Source organism: Ailuropoda melanoleuca, chromosome 10, assembly GCF_002007445.2.
Source record: "Ailuropoda melanoleuca isolate Jingjing chromosome 10, ASM200744v2, whole genome shotgun sequence".
In the NCBI taxonomy this organism is placed as follows: Eukaryota; Metazoa; Chordata; class Mammalia; order Carnivora; family Ursidae; genus Ailuropoda; species Ailuropoda melanoleuca.
In genome coordinates, this window is record NC_048227.1 from 20773571 (window position 1) to 20793689 (window position 20119).

The window sequence follows — 20119 nt, forward strand, 5'->3', positions numbered from 1 at the left end:
TGGGCTTGCTAATTAGGAGGCCTGCGCCTTTAAGGGGCGGGGCTGCGCCCTCTGTGGCAGAAACGGATTGGCTGGGAGAGGCCCCCGGAAGTGATGCAAGGGGAAGCCCACGTGTACGATTCCATCCCACATGGCGGTTCTCCTGAAGAGGCTGCTGCAGTCGGCGAGGCGCCCTGCGGCCTTGGGCCGCCCCATGGGACGTCGCGAGGCCAGCCTGGGCACCGATCCCGGGGCTGCGGTGCGAGTGCGGTTCGCCCCCAGTCCCACAGGTAACCTTGGCGGACGTGACGCTGCAGGTCGATGTCCACTGTCCCGTGCCCGCCCCCCCGAATGTTCCCGAACGAATCCCTTCCGGTGAAGTCAGCCTGGGCTGGCAGCGCGACCCCATTTTACAGAGGCAGAAGCAGGTCCACGAGCGGAAATTATTCACATAACCAGGAAGTTCTTTGTGTACCATCTCTTTAGGTCTCTGATTCGTGTATTCTATAAATTATCGAATACAAACTGTGTACTAGATACCGTTCTAGGCGTTGGGATACAGTGGTCATCGGGAATGTATGGCCCCTGTTCTCAAGAAGCGCACACTGTAGTGGCCGCGACAAACAACGTGTAAAAGTAACGGTACCTTTAGACAGTCACATGTGTCATGTGAGAAATGAAGCGGAGTAGGGAGCTGGGGTTTAGGTAGGAAGCTCGAGAAGGTCTTATTTAGGACGTATCGTTTGAGCTGAGAACCAAAAGACAAGCTAGCCACTCTGAAGCCTGTAGGAGGAACCTTAAGGGCACAGGAACTTGCAGGTACAAAGGAAAGGCCCTGTGGTTAGTGGTATTGGCGCTCAGCAAGCCAGGGAGTGAGGCAGGGGCTCATTGTTTACCCTAGTGGAGATCTTGTCATGGCCTCCCCCCTAGCTCCCCAGCTTTTTTCCTCGGGGAGTCCACCTTCTGCCCTCTCCACACCGAGCATGCCTCTCTCATTCTGAACCTTAGGGTCCACATGTAAGGCTTCCTTTGTGGCAAGATCCCAGCTACACAGAGTGACAGGATCTTTCCTGGCAGGCAGTAGAGTGCAGAGTGGGCTTCTCAAACCATTGTGACAGGACGTTTTTAATTCCCAATTGATTATGAATATTTTTATAGAACCAATATAAATGAGTTAGTGAAAAGGAAAAATATTAAAAGCATACAAAACTGAGCCTATTTTTATTAGATTCATCAGATATAAAGTTACTCTGTCAAATTGCTGTTAAGTTTCTAAACATTTATTCTCAATTTCTGTACTTGTGAACTGGCAACATTTGCAGACCAGTACTGGCCTGCACCTTGCTTTGCAGAGCACTCTTAGTAAGCAGGTGCCAAGGCCTGAGATTGGCTTGGTCCAGATTATGGACTTTGCCACTTCTCAGCGGTTTGACATGGGCAAATTGTATAACCTTTCTGAGCTTCAGAGTTTTACCCTCTGTCAAACAGGGCTAGTGATGGTACCTGCCTCATGGGTTTGAGCTAATGCAGCTGAGGCACTTAGCAAGGTCTGGTACTCCTAGAGCTTAATAAACAATATTCTCTATTATGATTATAGTTCTCATTTTCCTTGCTGATTTGCATGTGGAAAAGGCTGTTGACTACAGACAGATAAAAGAATTACCAAGCAACTAAGATCACTAATTGCTAAAATTAATGGAAAGCCGTACTTTGATCAACATTTAGTCTCACAACAACTCTGTAAGGGACGTTTCTATTTTTTGTTTTTAATCTCTCACAACGAAGCTGAAGCCCAGACAAGTGAAGTAGAGTGCCCAAGGGATAGATAGCAACCAGTAAATGGATGCAGATTTTAAATCCAGGTTTATTTGGTTTAAGAGATCTTGCTTTCAATTACTGGACCCCCGTCTTCCATCTTGGGGACTACTGGTTTTGTGGTGGCCTTGCGATAACTAGCAGAAAGTCACAGTCAGTGTTGAACGGGAGTCTGCCTGACTACAGAAGGGCTTTTTGTGTCCTGTGCTGCGTCCTGTTCCTGTAGATGTAGAGAAGCTCATTGTGGGGACAGGGCCGTGGCCTGGACCAAAGAAGACAGGATAAGCAGAAATGGGAAAATGCTTCATTTTAAGCTTAGTTAGGAATGATGGAAAGGTAAAATCTTAGGAGTTTGAACTCAGGTGAAGAGAAATACAGTGGAATCAAGTATTACTTTTGGGTAGTGTTTAAAGCCAAAACTTCAGGTGAAAATCAGAGAATATATGCAAAATGTAATTGTATGGTATCTTCAGTTTGTAATACCTCTTTTTTCTACCCAAACACATCCCTGAATTTGCACACATTAAGTGCATGTGTGATATGACTTGCGTGGATAATCCTCTGGTTGGCCTCATTTGGGTGAAAACTTGGCTTTGAGGCAAATCTCAAAATAGAACAGTGGGTGCAGCTGGGGAGAGTTGGAGTCTTCTTTACAACATTACACGCTCTAAAATGTGGGTGGTCTTCTGCTTCCAGAATGAGGGGCTAAATGAGCGGACACTCCCATCCTCTGTGGCCATCTCTCTGGGTCCTGGCTGGAAAGAGGGGACGGGGTAGCTGTTTCTTGAGCTTTGATACTCCCTGGGGCATCCTGTTACAAGCAGGGCTCGCTTGCTTCTTGGCCAAGGCACGTCCATTCATCTTCCTTGTCTTGTCTGAGCTGTTCTCTTCTTTTCCCAGGCTTCTTGCACCTGGGCGGTCTCCGCACTGCCTTGTACAACTATATCTTTGCCAGGAAGCACCGAGGGAGCTTCATCCTCAGGCTGGAGGACACGGATCAGACCCGCCTTGTGCCTGGGGCAGCAGACAATATTGAGGACATGCTGGAGTGGGCAGGTGAGGCAGGCCAGGGAAGGACCCTTCTCCAAGGGGGAAGAGGGAGCAGGGAAAGGAACCTGTAGGTCTTCTCGTGGGCCCCAAGATGGAGAACGAGGACTTCGTGGAGAGATGGGTACATTTGTGCTGCCTCGGGTGGCACGTGCCTCCCCAAAACATGATGAAGCTCCCTGAGGAAAGGCTCCAAGGCCGTTTTGAGGTTCCTGTTCTTACCTTAGAATCTCAGGTCAGGTCCTGCTGGGAGCCAAGAATAAGAGGGAACTGGAGAGACTAGGCCTGTAGTGAGCAGGAGAAAGCTCCAGCCCCCAGTTCCCATGTGGGAACCCATGTTCGATCTCACTTCCCACAGGAGCCAGAAATCCAGGTTTTCATTACATTTTTTTTTTTATGAATACTTCCCATTGTTAAATTTGAGCCCAGATTTTTTTTTTAAACCACATTGTGTGAGCCAAACAAAATGTGTGTAGCCTCTAAAGTCAGTCTTGTGGGACATTTAATCCAGAGGCCTCCTAAACTCCACAAAGACAAGAAGGAATGCGTGTTCCCTGGGTCAACAGTCGCCTACCTGTCAGGACAGGTATAACCAGTTGAGCTCCCCAAGGAAAAACACCAAAAATACCAAGACTTTTATGAGATGTGTATCTTAATATCAAGTAAGTTATTAACGAGACTTTGGGTTCCCAAAGGGCAAAAACTGATTTCATTTGTACCTTCTGTCATAGAACATTATAACAGAGGCTTAGTCAAGATTAGTTGGATAAAGGAATTGATTCACGAAGATCACTTACTGTAATGAAGGTCCTGTTCCAGCATTCAACAGAGACCCAGTGCCCAGTAAGTAGGGGAGGACAGATGAACAGATTCGTTCATTCTCCCTGTGACATTAAGCATTGATGAGTGCTGTGGAGACACGGGTGACAGGTTAGGGAACTGGCAGGGAAGGATCCTCTCTCAGACAGGGTGGTCTTCTCGGAGGAGGTGACCTGAAAGCAGATTGCACAGTGAAGGGCCAGCCCCGTGGTTACCTGGGAGAAGACTGTTCAAAAGCAGAGGGAAGAGGAGATGGGAAGGCCCTGCTGCAGGGAAGTGTAGGATGTGTTACAGAAGCAGCGAAGATGCCGGTGTGGCCCAAGCACAGTGACCCAAAGCAGAGGGACTGCAGATGTGAAGATGGGTTGGCCAGAGCTAAACCACATAGTGCCAGGCAGACCAGGCTGAGCACTTGGATTTCAGGGAGCGCCTGCTACCTGTCAGGCACTGGACTAGGCACAAGCGGTACAGTGATGAAGAAGTCCCACCGTCGGAGCCCCTGTTGAGGCTGTGTGAATGCGGCCTTTGGCCCCTTAGCAGAATTCCCCCCTACCAGCTTTGTGGTGAGGCAGAGGGGCAGCTGACTTATATAGCTTCCTGCTTCAGGAGTCACCCTGTGTTTTTTGATTTTTGGTTTTGTGGATTTTTTTTTTGTAATTGACGTATAATTCACCTGATAGGAAATTCACCATTTCAAAGTGTACAAATCAGTGGTTTTTAGTGTATTCACTATGGTGCCAGCCATCACCACCATCCAATTTCAGAACTTTTCTATTCTCCCAAAACAAAACCCTGTACCTATCAGCAGTTACTTCCTATTCCTGCTTCCTTCTAGTCCCTGGCAATTGCTAGTCTACTTTCTGTCTGTGTGATGTGCCTATTGCAGACATCTCAGATAAATGGAATCGGATAATATGTACCTTTAGTGACTGTCTTTTACTTAGCAGAGGGGTTCTGTGTTGTAGCATGTGTCAATAGTTCGTTCCATTTTGTGACCAAATACTAGTCACTAGATGGAAATACCACCTTCTGTTCATCAGTGGATGGGCATTTGGATTATTTCCACTTTTTTGAGTCTTTTTTTTTTTTTTAAGATTTATTTATTTTAGGGAGGGGCAGAGGGAAAGAGAGATTCTCAAGCAGACTCCCTGCTGAGCACGGGCCCTGATGTGGGGCTTGATCTCAGGACCCTGAGATCATGACCTGAGCCGAAATGAAGAGTCGGACGCGTCACTGACTGAGCTACCCAGGTGCCCCACTTTTTTGACTCCGGTGAATGGAACTGCTATGAACACTTATATACTAGTTTATACGTGAACATACATTTTCAGTTCCCCTAGTGGAACCACCCTTAAACCCTGGGGTGTTTCAAGTGCTGAACGTGTTAAGGTTTGGCCAGTAAGGGGCTCCCAAATATACCTGAGCCACTGTCTTTTCTGACAAATGAAGAAATAGAGACCCAGTGGGAGAGGGAGCCGAAGGATCATGATCACAGCCCAAACTGGCTGAGGGCCTAGCACTTACGGGACAGTGCACTGAGCACTTCACCTGTGTCATCTCGTGCTGACGTCATGGTGACGCCCAGGAGAGTTCTTACTTGCAACAAAGAAATGGAAGCTCTGAAAGGTGACTTGCTCAAGGCCTCGGAGCAGGCCAGTGCATGCGAACCCAGGCCTGTCTGCCTGCAGAGCCTGTATTAATGTTGGGTGTGCAGGATTAATCATGTCCCTACCTTCCTAACTCACTGGAGAGCGATTTGAGGGCAGAAACATCACCATTGGCTCACCTGTGTCCCTTCTGTCTCTACGGGACGTGTTTATTGGTTCCATCTGTCCTTTGTGACCTGAGGAAACGGGACCTTGGGTTGGGGCTGTGACTTAGAACAGGTCACATTTCATTTCACAGCACCCAGTGTGGCGGTTCTGCGGGTGAGCCTCACGCTGAGTACTGTGTAAGTGCTGATGCGTCCAGTTCTCGCTGCCGCTCCGCACGTGGACCTCCGCTTCGTGGGGGAGGATGCTGAGGCAGTACGAAGAGTGGTTAAAGGTTGGATTCTGGGGCCTGCTAGCCTGGGCTCCAATGCAGTTGAACCCCTTGTCCTTGGCCAAGTGAGGGAACGGAGCCCGTCTGTGCCTCAGTGTCCTTACTGAATGGGCGTCAGGATGACATCCGCGTGGTAGGGCAGTTCTGAGGCTTGGTGGAGATCACAGAACGTAAAAGCAGCCTGGCAGGTGCTTGGCCCTGCAGCTCTCACACATCTTCAGGATCCCTTGTCACAGCTACCCAGGCGCAGGACCCGGAGTCCAGCCAGGGCCTGACAGACTGTGCCCTGAACCATGCTTCGTTCTCCTGAGCCAGCTATTCCAGACCTGGGCTGCTGTCCCGCTCGTCGGGGAAGGGGTGGGTGGAGAGGAAGTCCCGTCGAGAAATACAGGCAGAGGCAGCACACCTCCCTGACTCTTTCTCCGTCAGGCCCCATGACCTTGGGTCCTTAGCCTCTCTTTCAACTTACTTGTAAAAGGGAAATCGAAATAATGAGCTTGAGGAATGTTGTGAGGATTACAAACTTTACTGTATACCAACAGCACATAAAACGGTGCCTGGGAACCAGTGTTGTGATTATCTTCGTTATTAATATTTGGTGATCATGGTCTCTTGCTGTGTCGCAGGTATCCCGCCTGATGAGAGCCCCCGCCGGGGAGGTCCTGCTGGGCCCTACCAGCAATCCCAGCGGCTCGAGCTATACGCCCAGGCCACAGAAGCGCTGCTGGAGTCCGGCGCCGCTTACCCCTGCTTCTGTTCACCACAGCGGCTGGAGCTCCTGAAGAAGGAGGCCCTGAGGAACCACCAGACGCCCCGGTGAGAGCCCCGGCCTATCGAGGCTGCATCCCTAAAGTTACATTTGTCCCTGGGCTGTTGCTCCATAACAAATCACCCCCAGATTGTGGTCACTGCACGGCCTCTGTGGGTCAGAAGCCTGGGCACAGCCTAGCCGGCTCCCTTGGCTCAGGGCCTCTCTCAAAGCTGCAGTCAAGGTTTTGGCCAGGTTTGCGGTTTTCTTCAGACTTGTTTTGTGGAGGATCGGCTTCCATTTCTCTCATGAGGCTGTTGGCAGACCTCGGGCCACACTGGCTGTTGCCTGGAGACACCAGCTCCTTGCCATGCGGGCCTGTGCACAGGGCATCTCCCAGCACAGCAGCTGTCTTCACTGTGAGTGAGCCAGATGGAAAGCAAAAGCGAACAAGCAAGACAGAAGCCAGAGTCTTTTCATAACCGAATCAAGGAAGTGACATCTCATCACTTCTGCTGCATTCGGTTCATAAGAAGGAAGCCACTGGGTCCAGCCCACGCTCCAGGGAGGGGATGCCCTGGGGGCAGAAACCCCGGAGGCGGGGATCACTGGGGTCACGTCGGAGCTGCCTGGCACAGTGGCTCTGGGGCAGTACTAACATGTCATTTCAATTATCGGTTGTTCTGATGAAGTAAAATGTTTTTAGGTCCAGAGAGATATATATACAAAGATCTTTCCTAACCTTGACTCTGGCCACTTGATTTCCCTCGCCATAGATAAATGCTGTTAGAATCTTCTTAGGTCTCCTCCAGAGACATTCAGTGCAGACCCCGAGAAATGTGTATTGTTTCTCTTCTCCGCCATTCCAGTGGCCCCACGCAATATGCAGACTGTGCAACTTACGGTTCCCACTTACCATCTTGAGGAGACCCAGTCTGTACTGGCCCATAGATTTTTCTTAGACTTGCACGATATTCCACTGTACAAATGGACCAGCCCTTAACCAGTTTCTTACTAATGAATCTTTCTGCCATTTCTAATCCGTAGTTACAGCAAAAGAGCTGGGGCGGATCATGTTGACATACCTCGTTGTACACATGTGCAGGGCGTTTGTTGGAGACCTTCTTAGATGTGGAAATGCAGGGCCAGTTTGGAGCTTTGATAGACACTGCCCTGTGGCCCTGACCACCTTGCTTCCTATCAGCAGGGGTGTTAGGACATCTGAGTTCCAGTTATTTATTTATTTATTTTTAACGAATTTTATTTATTTTTTTGTTTTTTGGGTTTTTTTTTTGTTTTTTTGGGTTTTTTTGAGAGAGAGAGAGAGAGAGAGCGCAGGTGTGTGAACATGGGGGCTGGGTGAACGGGCCAAGGGAGAGAGAGAATCCCAAGCAGGCTCCACGATGAGCACGGAGCCCAGTGTGGGGCTCAGTCTCATGACCTTGAGATCACGACCTGAGCCAAAATTGAGAGACGCTTAACCAACTGAGCCACACAGGCGCCCCTATTTTTAAAGAATTTTAAAAAACTTTTTAAAAGTTTATTTAAACAATCTGTATACCCAACGTGGGACTTGAATTCACAACCTCGAGATCAAGAGTCATATGGTCTTCTGACCGAGCCAGCCAAGTGCCGCCCTGAGTTCCACTTTAAATGAACTGTTTGGACAAGGGCTGGATGTTTGTATGAGGTCATGACATTCATTGCGGAGTTGTTCTTTTATTATAAACAGTCCACTTGTCTGTTGGCAGAAAGTTCTTTTTTTAAAATTATGGTCAAGTTCTGTCATGGAATCCACCCAGCCATTTACTAATTGAACACTTAGCTCTGTGTTAAGGAGTATGTTTTCAAGCTTTACGTTTGGTATCAGGATGCTTTGGGGAGCAAGTAATGGAGTGCCCTGTGGGAAAGGGACAAACCAGGGGCTGGCTTAGTCGGTGGAGCATGCGACTCTTGATCTCAGGGTTGTGAGTTCAAGCCCAATGTTGGGGGTAGAGTTTACTTAAAAAAAATAAAGAATTTCAAAAACGGGGGACAAGCCAGAGCTTCTCGTACTTTCATGTGCAGGCAGCTCACCTGGGGATCTAGTTAACATGTACTCTGCAGAAATCTGGAGGTGAGGCAGCAGCTCTTTCTGCCCATGGGTCCTGTCCCCATGCTTAGTAAAACCCATCTTATTGCAAAAAAAAGAAAGTCTGGGGGTGAGAGACCCAAGGATAAAACCAGCAGCTTCAAGACATCAGGGCTCTGTTTTGGCTCCTCCCTGCCTCCCCTGCCCCACCCCACATCCATTGCAAGTGGCTGCGGTGGCTCCAAGCATTCTGTCCTCCTAGGACAACAGCTGAAGAGCACAGAAGGAGAAGGCAGGGTATAAAACGGGGCTTTCCTCTGGTGGCTCTTTCACTCTCAATTGGAGAGAAAATCTTTCCCAGGACCCTAACTCTCCCCTGCCCCCAAGCAGACTTTTCTTTGAGTCTCAGTGAGGAGAGTGGTCCTACCTGGGCCAGTTGCTGGCGTAAGGGAAAGAGATTGCATGATCGGCTATACCAGCTGTGATTCAACCCCTGGGACTCGGCATTTTGCCATTTCCTTGCTAACGAAGAAGAGGGACAGGCTGGCAGGTAGACATTAAGTGTCTTGCCATGCTGTTATCTCACTTGGTTTTCCGATATATCCCTCTTCTTATCCCTGGTCGAGACTGGAAAAAGAGCTAGAGAAGTAAATGACTTGCCAAGGTCATCTAACTATCAGAGACGAAGACAGAACCCATCTGTGTTTGGTACCTCAGTTGCTATGCTGCTCTGTTTCCCAACAGGTATGACAATCGGTGCCGGAACTTGAGCCAGGGGCAGGTGGCCCAGAAGCTAGCCAAAGGCCCCAAACCTGCCATCCGCTTCCGCCTGGAGGGGGAAGCACCGGCCTTCCAGGACCTGGTGTATGGCTGGAATCGGCATGAGGTGGCGCATGTGGAGGGGGACCCGGTCATCCTGAAGAGCGATGGCTTCCCCACCTACCACCTGGCCTGCGTGGTGGACGACCACCACATGGGCATCAGCCACGTGTTGCGGGGCTCCGAGTGGCTTGTCTCCACCTCCAAGCATCTGCTCCTCTACCAGGCCCTGGGCTGGCAGCCACCTCACTTTGCCCACTTGCCCCTGCTCCTCAACAGGGATGGCAGCAAGCTGTCCAAGAGGCAAGGGGACATTTTCTTGGAGCATTTTGCAGCTGCTGACTTCCTGCCAGATGCCTTGCTTGATATCATCACTAACTGTGGCTCCGGGTTTGCAGGTACCCACCCACCTGGGAGGTCCCCGTGGGACCATAGCAGTGAGGAGCAGGGCTTTCGTTCAGGCCCACCCAGTCTTTAGCCCCGGCTGTGCCACCTCCAGTCTTGCCCAAGTTCATTCTTGTGTTTATTGAGCCAGAAATTGTGTCAAAGGCCGGGACTACAGCAGTGCTCTTAAGGAGCTTATTACGGTCTTTGAGCCTCACCCTCCTCGTCTGTAAAATGGGGATAAGCGTCTTCCTCATAGGGTTAGGATGCACTGAGCTCATGAGTATGAGGCACCCAGCAAAGTATCTGCCCTGCAGTAAGCATGGAAATTATAGACCTTATGATCATGACAATTATGTGACTACCACTGTGGCAAGAATGGGTTCCAACAATATTCCTGAGATTACTATGAGCCTAGTTTATTCCAGCTGAGCCTTTATCCTTGGCCCAAGACTTAGAGCCCAAAGGTTAAAGAAGTACCAAATTAGGATGACCTCTTGGTGGAGGGGATTTCTGAAAGTGTGGCAGTGATCGTCTGCTTACTGTTTATTCTGCTTTTACTTGGTTTACTCCTTAAAGTATCCTTAAGAGGTATTTATTATCCCTGCTGTTTCTAAGACGATGGAGAGGCTCGGAGGGGTTTGAGTGACTTAACAAAGTCACACAGCCTGTAAGGTACATGGCAGAGGCTCCCTGGAGGCCCAGGCCTGACCACAATGCCCACTGACTGTATGGGGCGTGGCTGCTGCTCAGGAGGCGGGGCTCCCAACACAGCAGTTCTTAGCACTGCCTGCGCCTTGGAATCACCCGGGAGGCTCGTAAAACGTACTGATGCTCAGGCCGTGTCCCAAACCAGTGGAATCAGAATCTCCGGGCACAGCCAGACTGTGAGCATGCTATTCCTGCAGCTCAAGTCTTTGAGGGTAGTGAGGGTCGTTTAGCCTGATTGTTTTCAAACTTGTTTTTTCTGAGTGCAGAATCCTTTCTGCAAATGAAGGCTCATTCGGGCCCTTGATCTATGAGAGAGCTAGAAGTTGAATCCCTTTGGTCGGTATGGAATGGGGAACCCAGGACGTGCTCATCCAGCCTCCGTTGTGATTGAAAGGAGAGGCAGGGGGCTGAGGCTGGGCATGCCTACTTGCAGAGAACCAGATGGGCAGGACCTTGCCAGAGTTGATAACACAGTTTGACCTGACCCGGATCACCTGCCACTCAGCCCTGTTGGACCTGGAGAAGCTCCCAGAATTCAACAGGTGAGTGGGGAGCCTGGGGGTGTGGAGCACTGGTAGAAAAGGGCTTTCTTGCTGAAGATAGGTCCCCAGGGCGGAGGGGTCACACGGACCTGATTTGACTGTGGGCTCAGGCGTCTAACGTTCTGTGACCTGACGCAGAGCATGTAAGTCACCGAACCTCCTGGAGCCTCTGTTTCCTCTTCTCGAACATGGGGCTAATAAGAGTACCCACCTTGTGCAATTGCCTTCAGAGTTCAATGAAATTAAATGTTGCGTCAGAGTACTTTGCACAGCCCCTGGCATGTAGAAAGTGTTCAGTAAATGGTAGGTGCTGTTTTTGTCATTATTGTCCTGGCATCCCTGGCTTGGATTCTGTTAACCACGGCCTGGAGAAGGGGCATCTTCATCTCGGAATCACCCCCTACTTCTGCAGCCAACAGTGAGCACTGTCTCGTGGCACCTGTTGTACATTTCATGTAGTTCTTCATCACGCCTCTAAATCCAGTTATGGTTCAGATCACTGTTGACATATACACCTAAGGGCCTCAGTGGTAAAGCCAGCGGACAGATGTGTACTTAAGGGACAAGGGACTCATCGATGCCATCTCCTGAGCCCCAGTCTGGGGACACGCTCCTTTCTGTGCTTTACTTGTGTGAGCCCAGAGTTCACATTGACTGCAGGTGTCTTAAGGATGTTACTTCATTTATTTCTCCCGTTAGACCTCCGAGGTCAGTGGCCTGACGCCATTCTGTTTTGTATACACAGAAACCCAGACAGTTCCATAGCTAGCCCAAGTTCACACAGTAAACAGCAGGCATCTCTCGAATGGGGCATTCAAGAGCAGATGCAACTTGTACCCTACCTTACTGAGTGTAGGGAAACCAGTATCTCAGGGAAATGGGGACAGGATGTGGAGATATTTGGTGGCCCATTCCAGTCCCCCCTGAAGCATGAGGGCAGCCAGAAGAAGGTAAAGGGGGGCTTTGCTCACCGTGAATCAGGGAGGAGATGCAGTGTTGGAACTGACACCCACGGGTTTGATGCAGCCCAAGCTGTCATGTTGAGATGTTTCTGGTATCAAGCCACTGCTGTGATTATTTCCGTGCTAGTAGTAAAGGTAGTAATAGGAGTTGTCACAGCAGTACTAGAGGTGTGACGCGAGTAGTAACAGTAATTACCGTTTGTCTAGCACTTACTGCCTCCCAGGCCCTGGACCTGACACGTGTCATCTCAAGCTTGGCCACTGGGGTCTCTTGATTGCTTTCTTTCCACTATCTCATCTCACTGCTGCGGCAGTCCTAGGAACAGTTTCAGCATGTGGTATTAATTCCTTTTTAAGAAAACCATTATGTTTTTTGGACAGTTGTGTGCTCTAGATAGCTTCCCAGAGGGTCTCCTCCTTCCACTGCTGATGTATGGGAGCCTTTGCTCCGACTCCCTGCCTGTCTCCAGCTGCCTTGTGCTCTCTGCTTTACAGATGGTCCCTCGTTTAATCTGCACAGTGCCCTGTGATGGAGGCACCCCCACGCCCCCCCCATCATCCCCGCATGATCAGTGAGCATCCCGAGGCTCTGACTGTTCGTGTAACTTGCTGCAGACATCTCACAGGGCTGGTCTGATCTGCAGGCCTGTCCGGTTCCAGAGCCCAGGAGATACTCACCCACTGCTGCTGCCTGCCTTCCACGCCAGGGACAAGGGCCAAGCCCCTACAGATTGGTCCTCGGCCCTGTACCTCTCCTTCTTGGGTCCCTCTGACATTGCTGGGGACAGGGTAAGGGCAGCCTAGGGAGGGGACTGAGGACTGACAGGGCCTACTTCGAGGCTATGCTGCTTCCAAAGAGAGGGAACAGGGCAGTTAGAAGAATTCTGGAAAGGAGAACATTTGAACTGATAAGAAAACCTGAACTTCTTAACTGTGAGCCCTGAATTCAAGCAGCTCTGTCCTCTGAGCTGTCCCCTGGCTTCAAATCCTAGAAATCCGTATTCTTGACCTCAGCCTCTTTGTGCCAGAGCCCCATGCTTTAAGCTGTGTCAGGAGGCGGACCCTTGCAGAGTCTGCCTTGTAAACTCAGGTGTCTGTAGAGGCCAGGCCGGCATCACAGGGGAGGGTGGCAGGCCAGGAGAGGCACTGGGGAGCAGAGGGCCTGGCAGACTGGAGCATACTGTGCCTGTAATCCGGGTGGCCTCCACTCTGCGCTAGCCATCAAAGCCTGTGGAATGCAGGCCCTTTGCAGCCAGATCTTCAGATTTCCCGAGAGAAGCCAGAAATCTCTATTTTTATATGATCTCTTCCTAGTTTAAAATGTTAGCTACAATTTTAGAAACACTGAAAACAGGATATCTCTCTGGGTTGCTTGGGGGCTCTCAGGCTGCTGCAGACCTTCGCCAGATCCCTTTCCTATATATTCTGTTTCTAGGCTGTGGGAGGGGCAGCTCACGTATTGTGTCATTCTTCCACCCCCGCCCCCACATCCCTGGGGAGAGAGGGTTTGGGTGGGCTGGCGATGCAAGGGTCAGGACGGTCCCTTGGCTTCTCTTACAGGCTGCACCTCTGTCGTCTGGTGAGCAGCGAGACCCAGAGGCGTCGGCTGGTGGGGAAGCTGCAGGCCCTGGTGGAGGAGACGTTCGGGAGCCAGCTGCAAGGCAGGGAGGTGCTGGACCCAGCCTACGTGGAGAGGATCATCCTGCTGAGACAGGTGTGGCGTCGGGGGGCTCCGGGAGACTGTGGGAGTGGATGGCGCCACCGTTTCTCCCTGTCCTGGTGTGTCTGAGCCCTGTCCACAGCCCATCCAGTGACTGCCTCTTCCCCCTAGGGTCACGTTTGCCACCTGCAGGATCTGGTCTCCCCAGCATACTCGTACCTGTGGACTCGCCCTGCAGTGAGCCGAGCGCAGCTGGGCAGCATCTCGGAGAAGGTGGATGTGATTGCAAAGCGCGTGCTGGGGTAAGTTCCTACAGGCCAAGCTCAAGGCTCCGCACCTGACTTCCCTCTCCCTCCTGGGACCCTCTTTTCCCAGGGCTGGCTGTGGGAACCCTGTACCACCCCATGGCTGGCAAGAGGGTCTGGGTAAAATGATCGCTGACTGGCTCTGTTTGGCAGGGGGCTTCCCCAGAGGAGTCCAGACCTTCCCCCGAAGGGGGAGCATGTTTAGGCTTTGGGGTTGGGTACTGCCACTTACCATTTGTTCTGCCCACACCACATCGCTGTGGCCAACTTCAGCTCTTTGAACTCCCATTTCCTCGTCTCTAAGGTAGAGATGACACTCTAGTTCTTACCGTGACAGGAACAGAAAAACAACCAGAGCTGGCATAGGCCCAGCCTCATGCAGGAGCCAAAAATGTGTCACCAAGATCTACTTTATCTCTCTGTTCCTTTGACTTTCTGAGCCATACTTCTCCATGCCGGCTCCTTTTTCTGCAGGGACTCCACATTGGGTGGGTGGAGGGTGGGACTCTGTACCAGACAACAGAAACCACAGTACTTACCCACATGGGAGTGGCCGTCCAGGGCTGAAGAGCTTTTCCCAGGTCTCAAGGGTTTTGCTGTCCCTTGACTTTGCTCTTGTCCACACAGTGCAGAGTGACTCACAGATTATCCACGATTTAGCCAGAAGAGGAAGGAGGAAAAAGGGAAGGGTAGGAAGCTCCTTCCTCTCTTATGGACTTGACTTAAGAGTTACACATTCATTTCCACCTGTATCCTGATGGCTAGAACACCTGTCTTGGTGGCCACACCAAGCTACAGGGGAGTCTGGAAAATGTAGATTTTTTTTTAACTTGGTAGCCATGAGACTGGCTAAAAATTTTATCCAGAAAGGGAGAAAGAATAAGGGACTGCTGACAGCCTCTCTTGTAATCTGTGCTCTGGTTGTAAGACTGCCCCAACCCCACAAAGCCCCAGCTGTGTCTTGAGATGAACTCTGATAGAGCTCTGTTAGCCTCGTTTTCTGAACCAGTCATCAAAGCCTGCGGAGTGTGACGTGCCAGCCAGCATGGTTAGCTTATCTCCTGGGCTCTAAATGGACCCCCAGCCTGGGCACATGGGCTGCAACTGGGAGCCAGGGGATTCCCCAAGGAGATTTGGGGTATCAGGAGAAAGGCAGATGGATGCTGGGCAGCAAAACCCACAGTGTCCTTTTTACTTACCTCCTCCCACCTTTATTGTAAAGATTAAAGTGGGTAATAGGGGCGCCTGGGTGGCACAGCGGTTAAGCATCTGCCTTCGGCTCAACGCGTGATCCCAGCGTTATGGGATCGAGCCCCACATCAGGCTCCTCCACTGTGAGCCTGCTTCTTCCTCTCCCACTCCCCCTGCTTGTGTTCCCTCTCTCATTGGCTGTCTTTATCTCTGTCAAATAAATAAATAAAATCTTTTAAAAAAATAAAGTAGGTAGTAAGTATTTGCTGTGCACATGCCTGCAGTGGGCTATTTTGTATATTCTGTACATTAGGTATGTATACATAGTACATGTGAGGGGTGTGTGTGTATACACTCAAATTCACAGCAACTTAATGACGTATCAGTTTAAAATGTTATATCCCCATTTTGTAGATGAGAAAATCAAGACACAGAGAGGCTAAGTAACTTGTCTAAAATCATAAGTTGGAGGAGCAGGGATTCAAACCCAGTCAGGCTGGGCCTACAAGGCCATATGTTTCTCTGTACAAAGTGCTTGGACAGTGGCTGATACTTAGAAACCTCAATATATTGTTATAATACACATTTGGAAGTGATAAGAAAAGTACATGGCAAATGATACAATATCATACAAATGGTACAAGAAGGTCTATAGCAAAAAGTGTGTTTTCCATTCTACTCCGGCCCCCAACAGAAATGCACCACACTTAGCAGTTTACTTTGTATAATGCCAGAGTATTCAACAGTATGTGTATATGGCGCCATTCTTAGGAGTGCTTAAATTTTAAATTTAACATTTTGATTATAAACACATTCAAGTCTCTCAAACCTGGGTATAGAGCCTAGAAAGTATTTAAAAAGGTAGATAATTGGGAAACCCATTTTTATCCTGTTCCCCATCCGCCCAGTTGTAGAATACTACTGTTCCTAATTAAATTTAAATGGTCCTTTTTTTTTTTTTTTTACACAAAAATCAGTAACACTGTTCTGTGTCTTTGGTTTGTCTGTCTGTTTCACTTAAGATAGCTGTGGATCTGCCCAGTGCTTAGAGAGCATTCTCATTCTCTTCTACACCTGCACCTATCCCATTATGAAACCACTTTACCATAATTGATTTAATTCATTTCCTATTGATAGACATTTGGACTGCTTCCAGATTTTGCCGTTACAAACAATGCCACAGTGAATAGCCAAGTATAGACATCATCAAGCAGGTTTGCAAGTGTATCTCCAGGATAAATTCCCAAGAGCCATTATTATTAATACTCCCTTAATTTAGGGCATTCCACCGTAGGGGCTCTTAGTTCTGATTCACCGGGACTATTGCCTTAACTCCCCATGCCTGCCACGGGGTTAGATTTCAGAGACAGTCTGGGGCTCCCACTCAAGGCAGGAAAACCGATACCCAAGCGTTCTGGAGACGCCAGATTTCTCGAAGTCCCTTCTGTGCCCACGCCAAGCTCTGGGCCAGCTCTAATGTGTCCTGAGCTGCCATTGTTGGCCACCTGGGGCCTGTCACTTCCAGCAGCTCCTTGGCAGCCTGCTTCCCCACAGTGACGTGGAGGAGAGTACCTGTTTTTTCCCATGTTGAATTTTATATTTTCTGGATTTAGGAAATAACAGTCATCATGTGGCCCAGGTAACGATGCAATAAGAATGGTTACTTTTGCCTCCCGTTGAAACCCGGTTGCTCAAATACTAGGGTTAGGGAGGGAATCTGTCAGTACAAAGAGGCAGTCTCTTCAGGTTACTTCTGAATGCCCCGGGGCCAATAGCCCTCTGCACGAAGCCCAGCATTGGAAGGGGTCTGTCTGGACCCGGATGTTCCCAGGCAGCATCACAGTCGGCATCGTGGCTCGTCCATGCCGGTGAAGCTCTCCAGCCCCAGCCCCTCTGTAGCATTTCTGGTTTGGAGTCTCCATAGTAGCTGAAGGGAACTGGGAAGGGGCGGTAAAATAGACTGACCCCACCCTGCTCCTGTCCTTTGCTCCAGCTCAGAGTTGTTATTACTATTTTTTGGCAAGTCTGGGGAGTCTCTTGAAACTCGAGCGCACTTGTGAGAGAGGATCTCAGCTGGCCTGCCAGGAAAGCAGCGAGCAGTGGCTGGCCTGTTGAATTTTAGGTCTTAAGTGCTTCAACTTATGAGCAAAGAATGGTTGTAACAAGAAGGGGCCCCCAGGCCGGCTAACACCAAGACCTGTGCTCTGGTGGCCCCGGGTAGTGGGCACTGTGACCCTCTTTCACTTTGGGAACTGCTTCACCCTGGCCTCCTTCCCCTACTTCGTCATGTCCAAGTGCAGCAGCCTGCTGAGTACAAGGCCTTCTGGGAGTGCATGCAAGCCGGGGTCACCTACCTCTTCATGCAGCTGTGCAAGATGCAGTTCCGGCCGCTGGGAAGGTGGCATCTGTGACTTCACTGGGGAGTTCACAAAGGCCAGCATGGGTGTGCAGACCTGATAGGCCTAAATCTTGCTGTGTCCCAGAATGGAGGCAAGGGGGAGTGCGAGAGTGTGGTTGCTGTCCTAAAAATTGAAAAAAAAAGAATGTTGGTAGCAAGTTGGTGGCAGTGCTATTATGGGAGCTGGGGTCTCCTGATATCTTTCTTTCTGTCCTGTGCTACATTCCCCGCCCCCCCAAACGGTCTTCCCTCCACTGCATTTCAGGTAATTTCCCAGAGGGCTTCCTTCCATCCTATGTCTAACCTGTTCCTAAGTTGTTTTTAGATTCTCTTGCAGTGTCTTTGAGCTCTTGGATATAATAAATGTCAGCTAATATTTAATCTTTTGATGAAATACAAGCCGTTACAAACAATGCCACAGTGAATAGCCAAGTATAGACATCATCAAGCAGGTTTGCAAGTGTATCTCCAGGATAAATTCCCAAGAGCCTGCGGAGTACTGACTGTTCAGGCAGTGTACTTAGTGCCTGACAAGTTTTAAGTTAGCCCCACCAGAGCCCTGTAAGGTGCAGACACTGTTATTATCCCTGCTTTACAGATGAGAAAACTGAGGCATAGAGATCACATAACACTGAGTTAGAAATTTGTAAATACTCTTATTATGAAGTCTTCCTATGTTGTGCTTGGGTTATCTGTGTATGTGGTCTCTTGGTGGTTTTTCTTCCTCAACTTGGATGGGAAGGGGGTAGTAGATCTTCCTTCCCTCCCTTCTCCCCTAAGCAGGCTTGAATACTGGCTTGAACAGTCACAGCTGACCATTAATCTTCTCAAATTCTCCATCTCACCTACTTGCCACTCGCCTGCATAGACTGGCTCTCTTCTAGGCTTTTGTTTATTTTTTTAAGCTTATGTATTTATTTTATTTTATTTTTTATTTTTAAGTAGGCTTCATGCCCAGCGTGGAGCCCAACGCGGGGATTGAACTCACAACCCCAAGATCAAAACCTGAGCTGAGATCAAGAGTCGGACGTTTAACTGACTAAGATACCCAGGCGCCACTATTTTTTTTTTTTTTTAGTAATCTCTGCACCCAACATGGGGCTCGAACTCACGACCCTGAGATTAAGAGTCACGTGCTCTTCCAGCTGAGCCAGCCAGGTGCCCCTCTTTCCTAGGCTTTTAGGAGGATCCAGTACGAGCTTAACTCAGGACATGCTGAATAGAGAACTGAAGAAGGTATCTGAAGGTCTGGAAGGGACCAAACACAGTACTGTGATGCGGCTCCTCCGAATGGCCCTCAGCGGACAGGTGGTAAGTGGGCAGATGGGCCGGACTGTTCCCTGGAGCCCCTTATTCATCCATTCAGCTGACATTCACTGGCCAGCACTAAGCTCTGGTTTGGGGGTACAAAGACAAATGAAACACGATTGTTCCCTTCATTCAGTCATTCAGTAAATAGTATTTATGGAATACCTACTGTGTGCAGGCACCATGTCGGGTACAGTGGGCACAGCAGTGAATGAAACACACTCCCTACCTGCATGGAGCTGGTGGTTGATGGGGGCGGTTGATGGATCAGCACGGGAACACGGCTCCTGGCAGCCAGCCTCAGCCACAGAAAGTAGAGACAATAGAAGGCTAACCGTGCCCCTTGGGCTGCAGGCGGCAGCACTGGGGTTGGCTGGGGCAAAGCGCCTGTGGACCAAGGCTGGATGTTCACTCTTTAGGCAGCTTAAGGCAATGAGGCAATGTTTTCTCTTTTTGTTCTTAGCAAGGCCCCCCTGTAGCCGAGATAATGGTGTCCTTGGGAGCAAAGGAAGTGCGGGAACGAATACAGAAGGTGCTTTCCAGCTAGAGAGAAGATGTGCAGGACAGTGGAGGTGTCCCTAGGAACCTGGACGGTCCTGGAAACTGCCTTCAGAAGGAAGCAGAGGGGCCTAGAGCCCACTGGTGGAAGGAACTCTGAGTGGAAAGTCTCCGGATACACACAGTACATTTATGGCTTCTTCTCACCTCGTGTCTGGTTCGGACAGCACGTTACATGGCGCAGGTTAGGGGCTGGTTTGCATTCAGCTCAGACTGCCAGACAGGTGGCTGAAACAACAGAAGATTGTTTTCTCACAATTCGGGAGTCTGGAAGTCTAAGCTCAAGGTATCAGCAGATGCGGCTTCCCGAAGGCTTCTCTCCTTGCCTTGCCCATGGCCACCTTCTCTCTGTGTCCTCACGTGGTCTTTCTTCGGTGTGTGTCCTTGGCATCTCTCTGGGTCTTCACATCTCCTCTTATAAGGACATGGGTCAGGTTGGAGTAAGGCCCACGCTAATGGCCCAGTTGTAACTTTATCAAACCCCTTTAGGGGTCCTGTCTCCACATCCAGTCCCCTTCTGAGGTCCTGGGGGTTATGGCTTCAGCATGAGTGTTGAAGGGATGCAGGTCAGCCCCTAACAGCATGGCAGCTCCCTAGATACATGGGTCTTGGTCCTCGGGCCCCGTTGGGATGTGGAGCAGGGAAGAATGGCTGGGGCACGCAGGGCTGAACTGGACGGCAGACCTTCTGGGGCTTGTAAGAGGAGAAGTGACCGTCTGCCAAGGGTGAGCACTGCATTTCATATTGTTCTATGTCCTT

General features: G+C 49.9%; 1 protein-coding gene across 2 annotated transcripts; it reads left to right on the forward strand.

Annotated features, from left to right (window-relative positions):
* The first annotated feature begins 71 nt into the window (after positions 1–71).
* On the forward strand, positions 72–19520 carry EARS2 (glutamyl-tRNA synthetase 2, mitochondrial). Of its 2 annotated transcripts, XM_002926558.4 has the most exons (9): positions 74–269; positions 2695–2850; positions 6330–6519; positions 9267–9739; positions 10870–10978; positions 13501–13654; positions 13772–13902; positions 18670–18805; positions 19266–19520. In XM_002926558.4, the coding sequence occupies exons 1-9, from the start codon at positions 131–133 to the stop codon at positions 19347–19349; spliced, it is 1572 nt and encodes a 523-aa protein (XP_002926604.1). In that variant the 5' UTR covers positions 74–130; the 3' UTR covers positions 19350–19520. The 2 variants fall into 2 exon arrangements, with proteins under 2 accessions (XP_034526141.1, XP_002926604.1); XM_034670250.1 differs by lacking the exon at positions 19266–19520 and having other exon boundaries at positions 72–269; positions 18573–18703.
* Positions 19521–20119: the final 599 nt, after the last annotated feature.

Coding starts and splice junctions, on each gene's coding strand:
- EARS2 (XM_002926558.4), top strand. CDS start 131: ATGGCGGTTCTCCTGAAGAGGCTGCTGCAGTCGGCGAGGCGCCCTGCG. Junction 10,979..13,500: donor AAGCTCCCAGAATTCAACAG/GTGAGTGGGGAG, acceptor CTTCTCTTACAG/GCTGCACCTCTGTCGTCTGG. Junction 18,806..19,265: donor TGGCCCTCAGCGGACAGGTG/GTAAGTGGGCAG, acceptor TTTTGTTCTTAG/CAAGGCCCCCCTGTAGCCGA.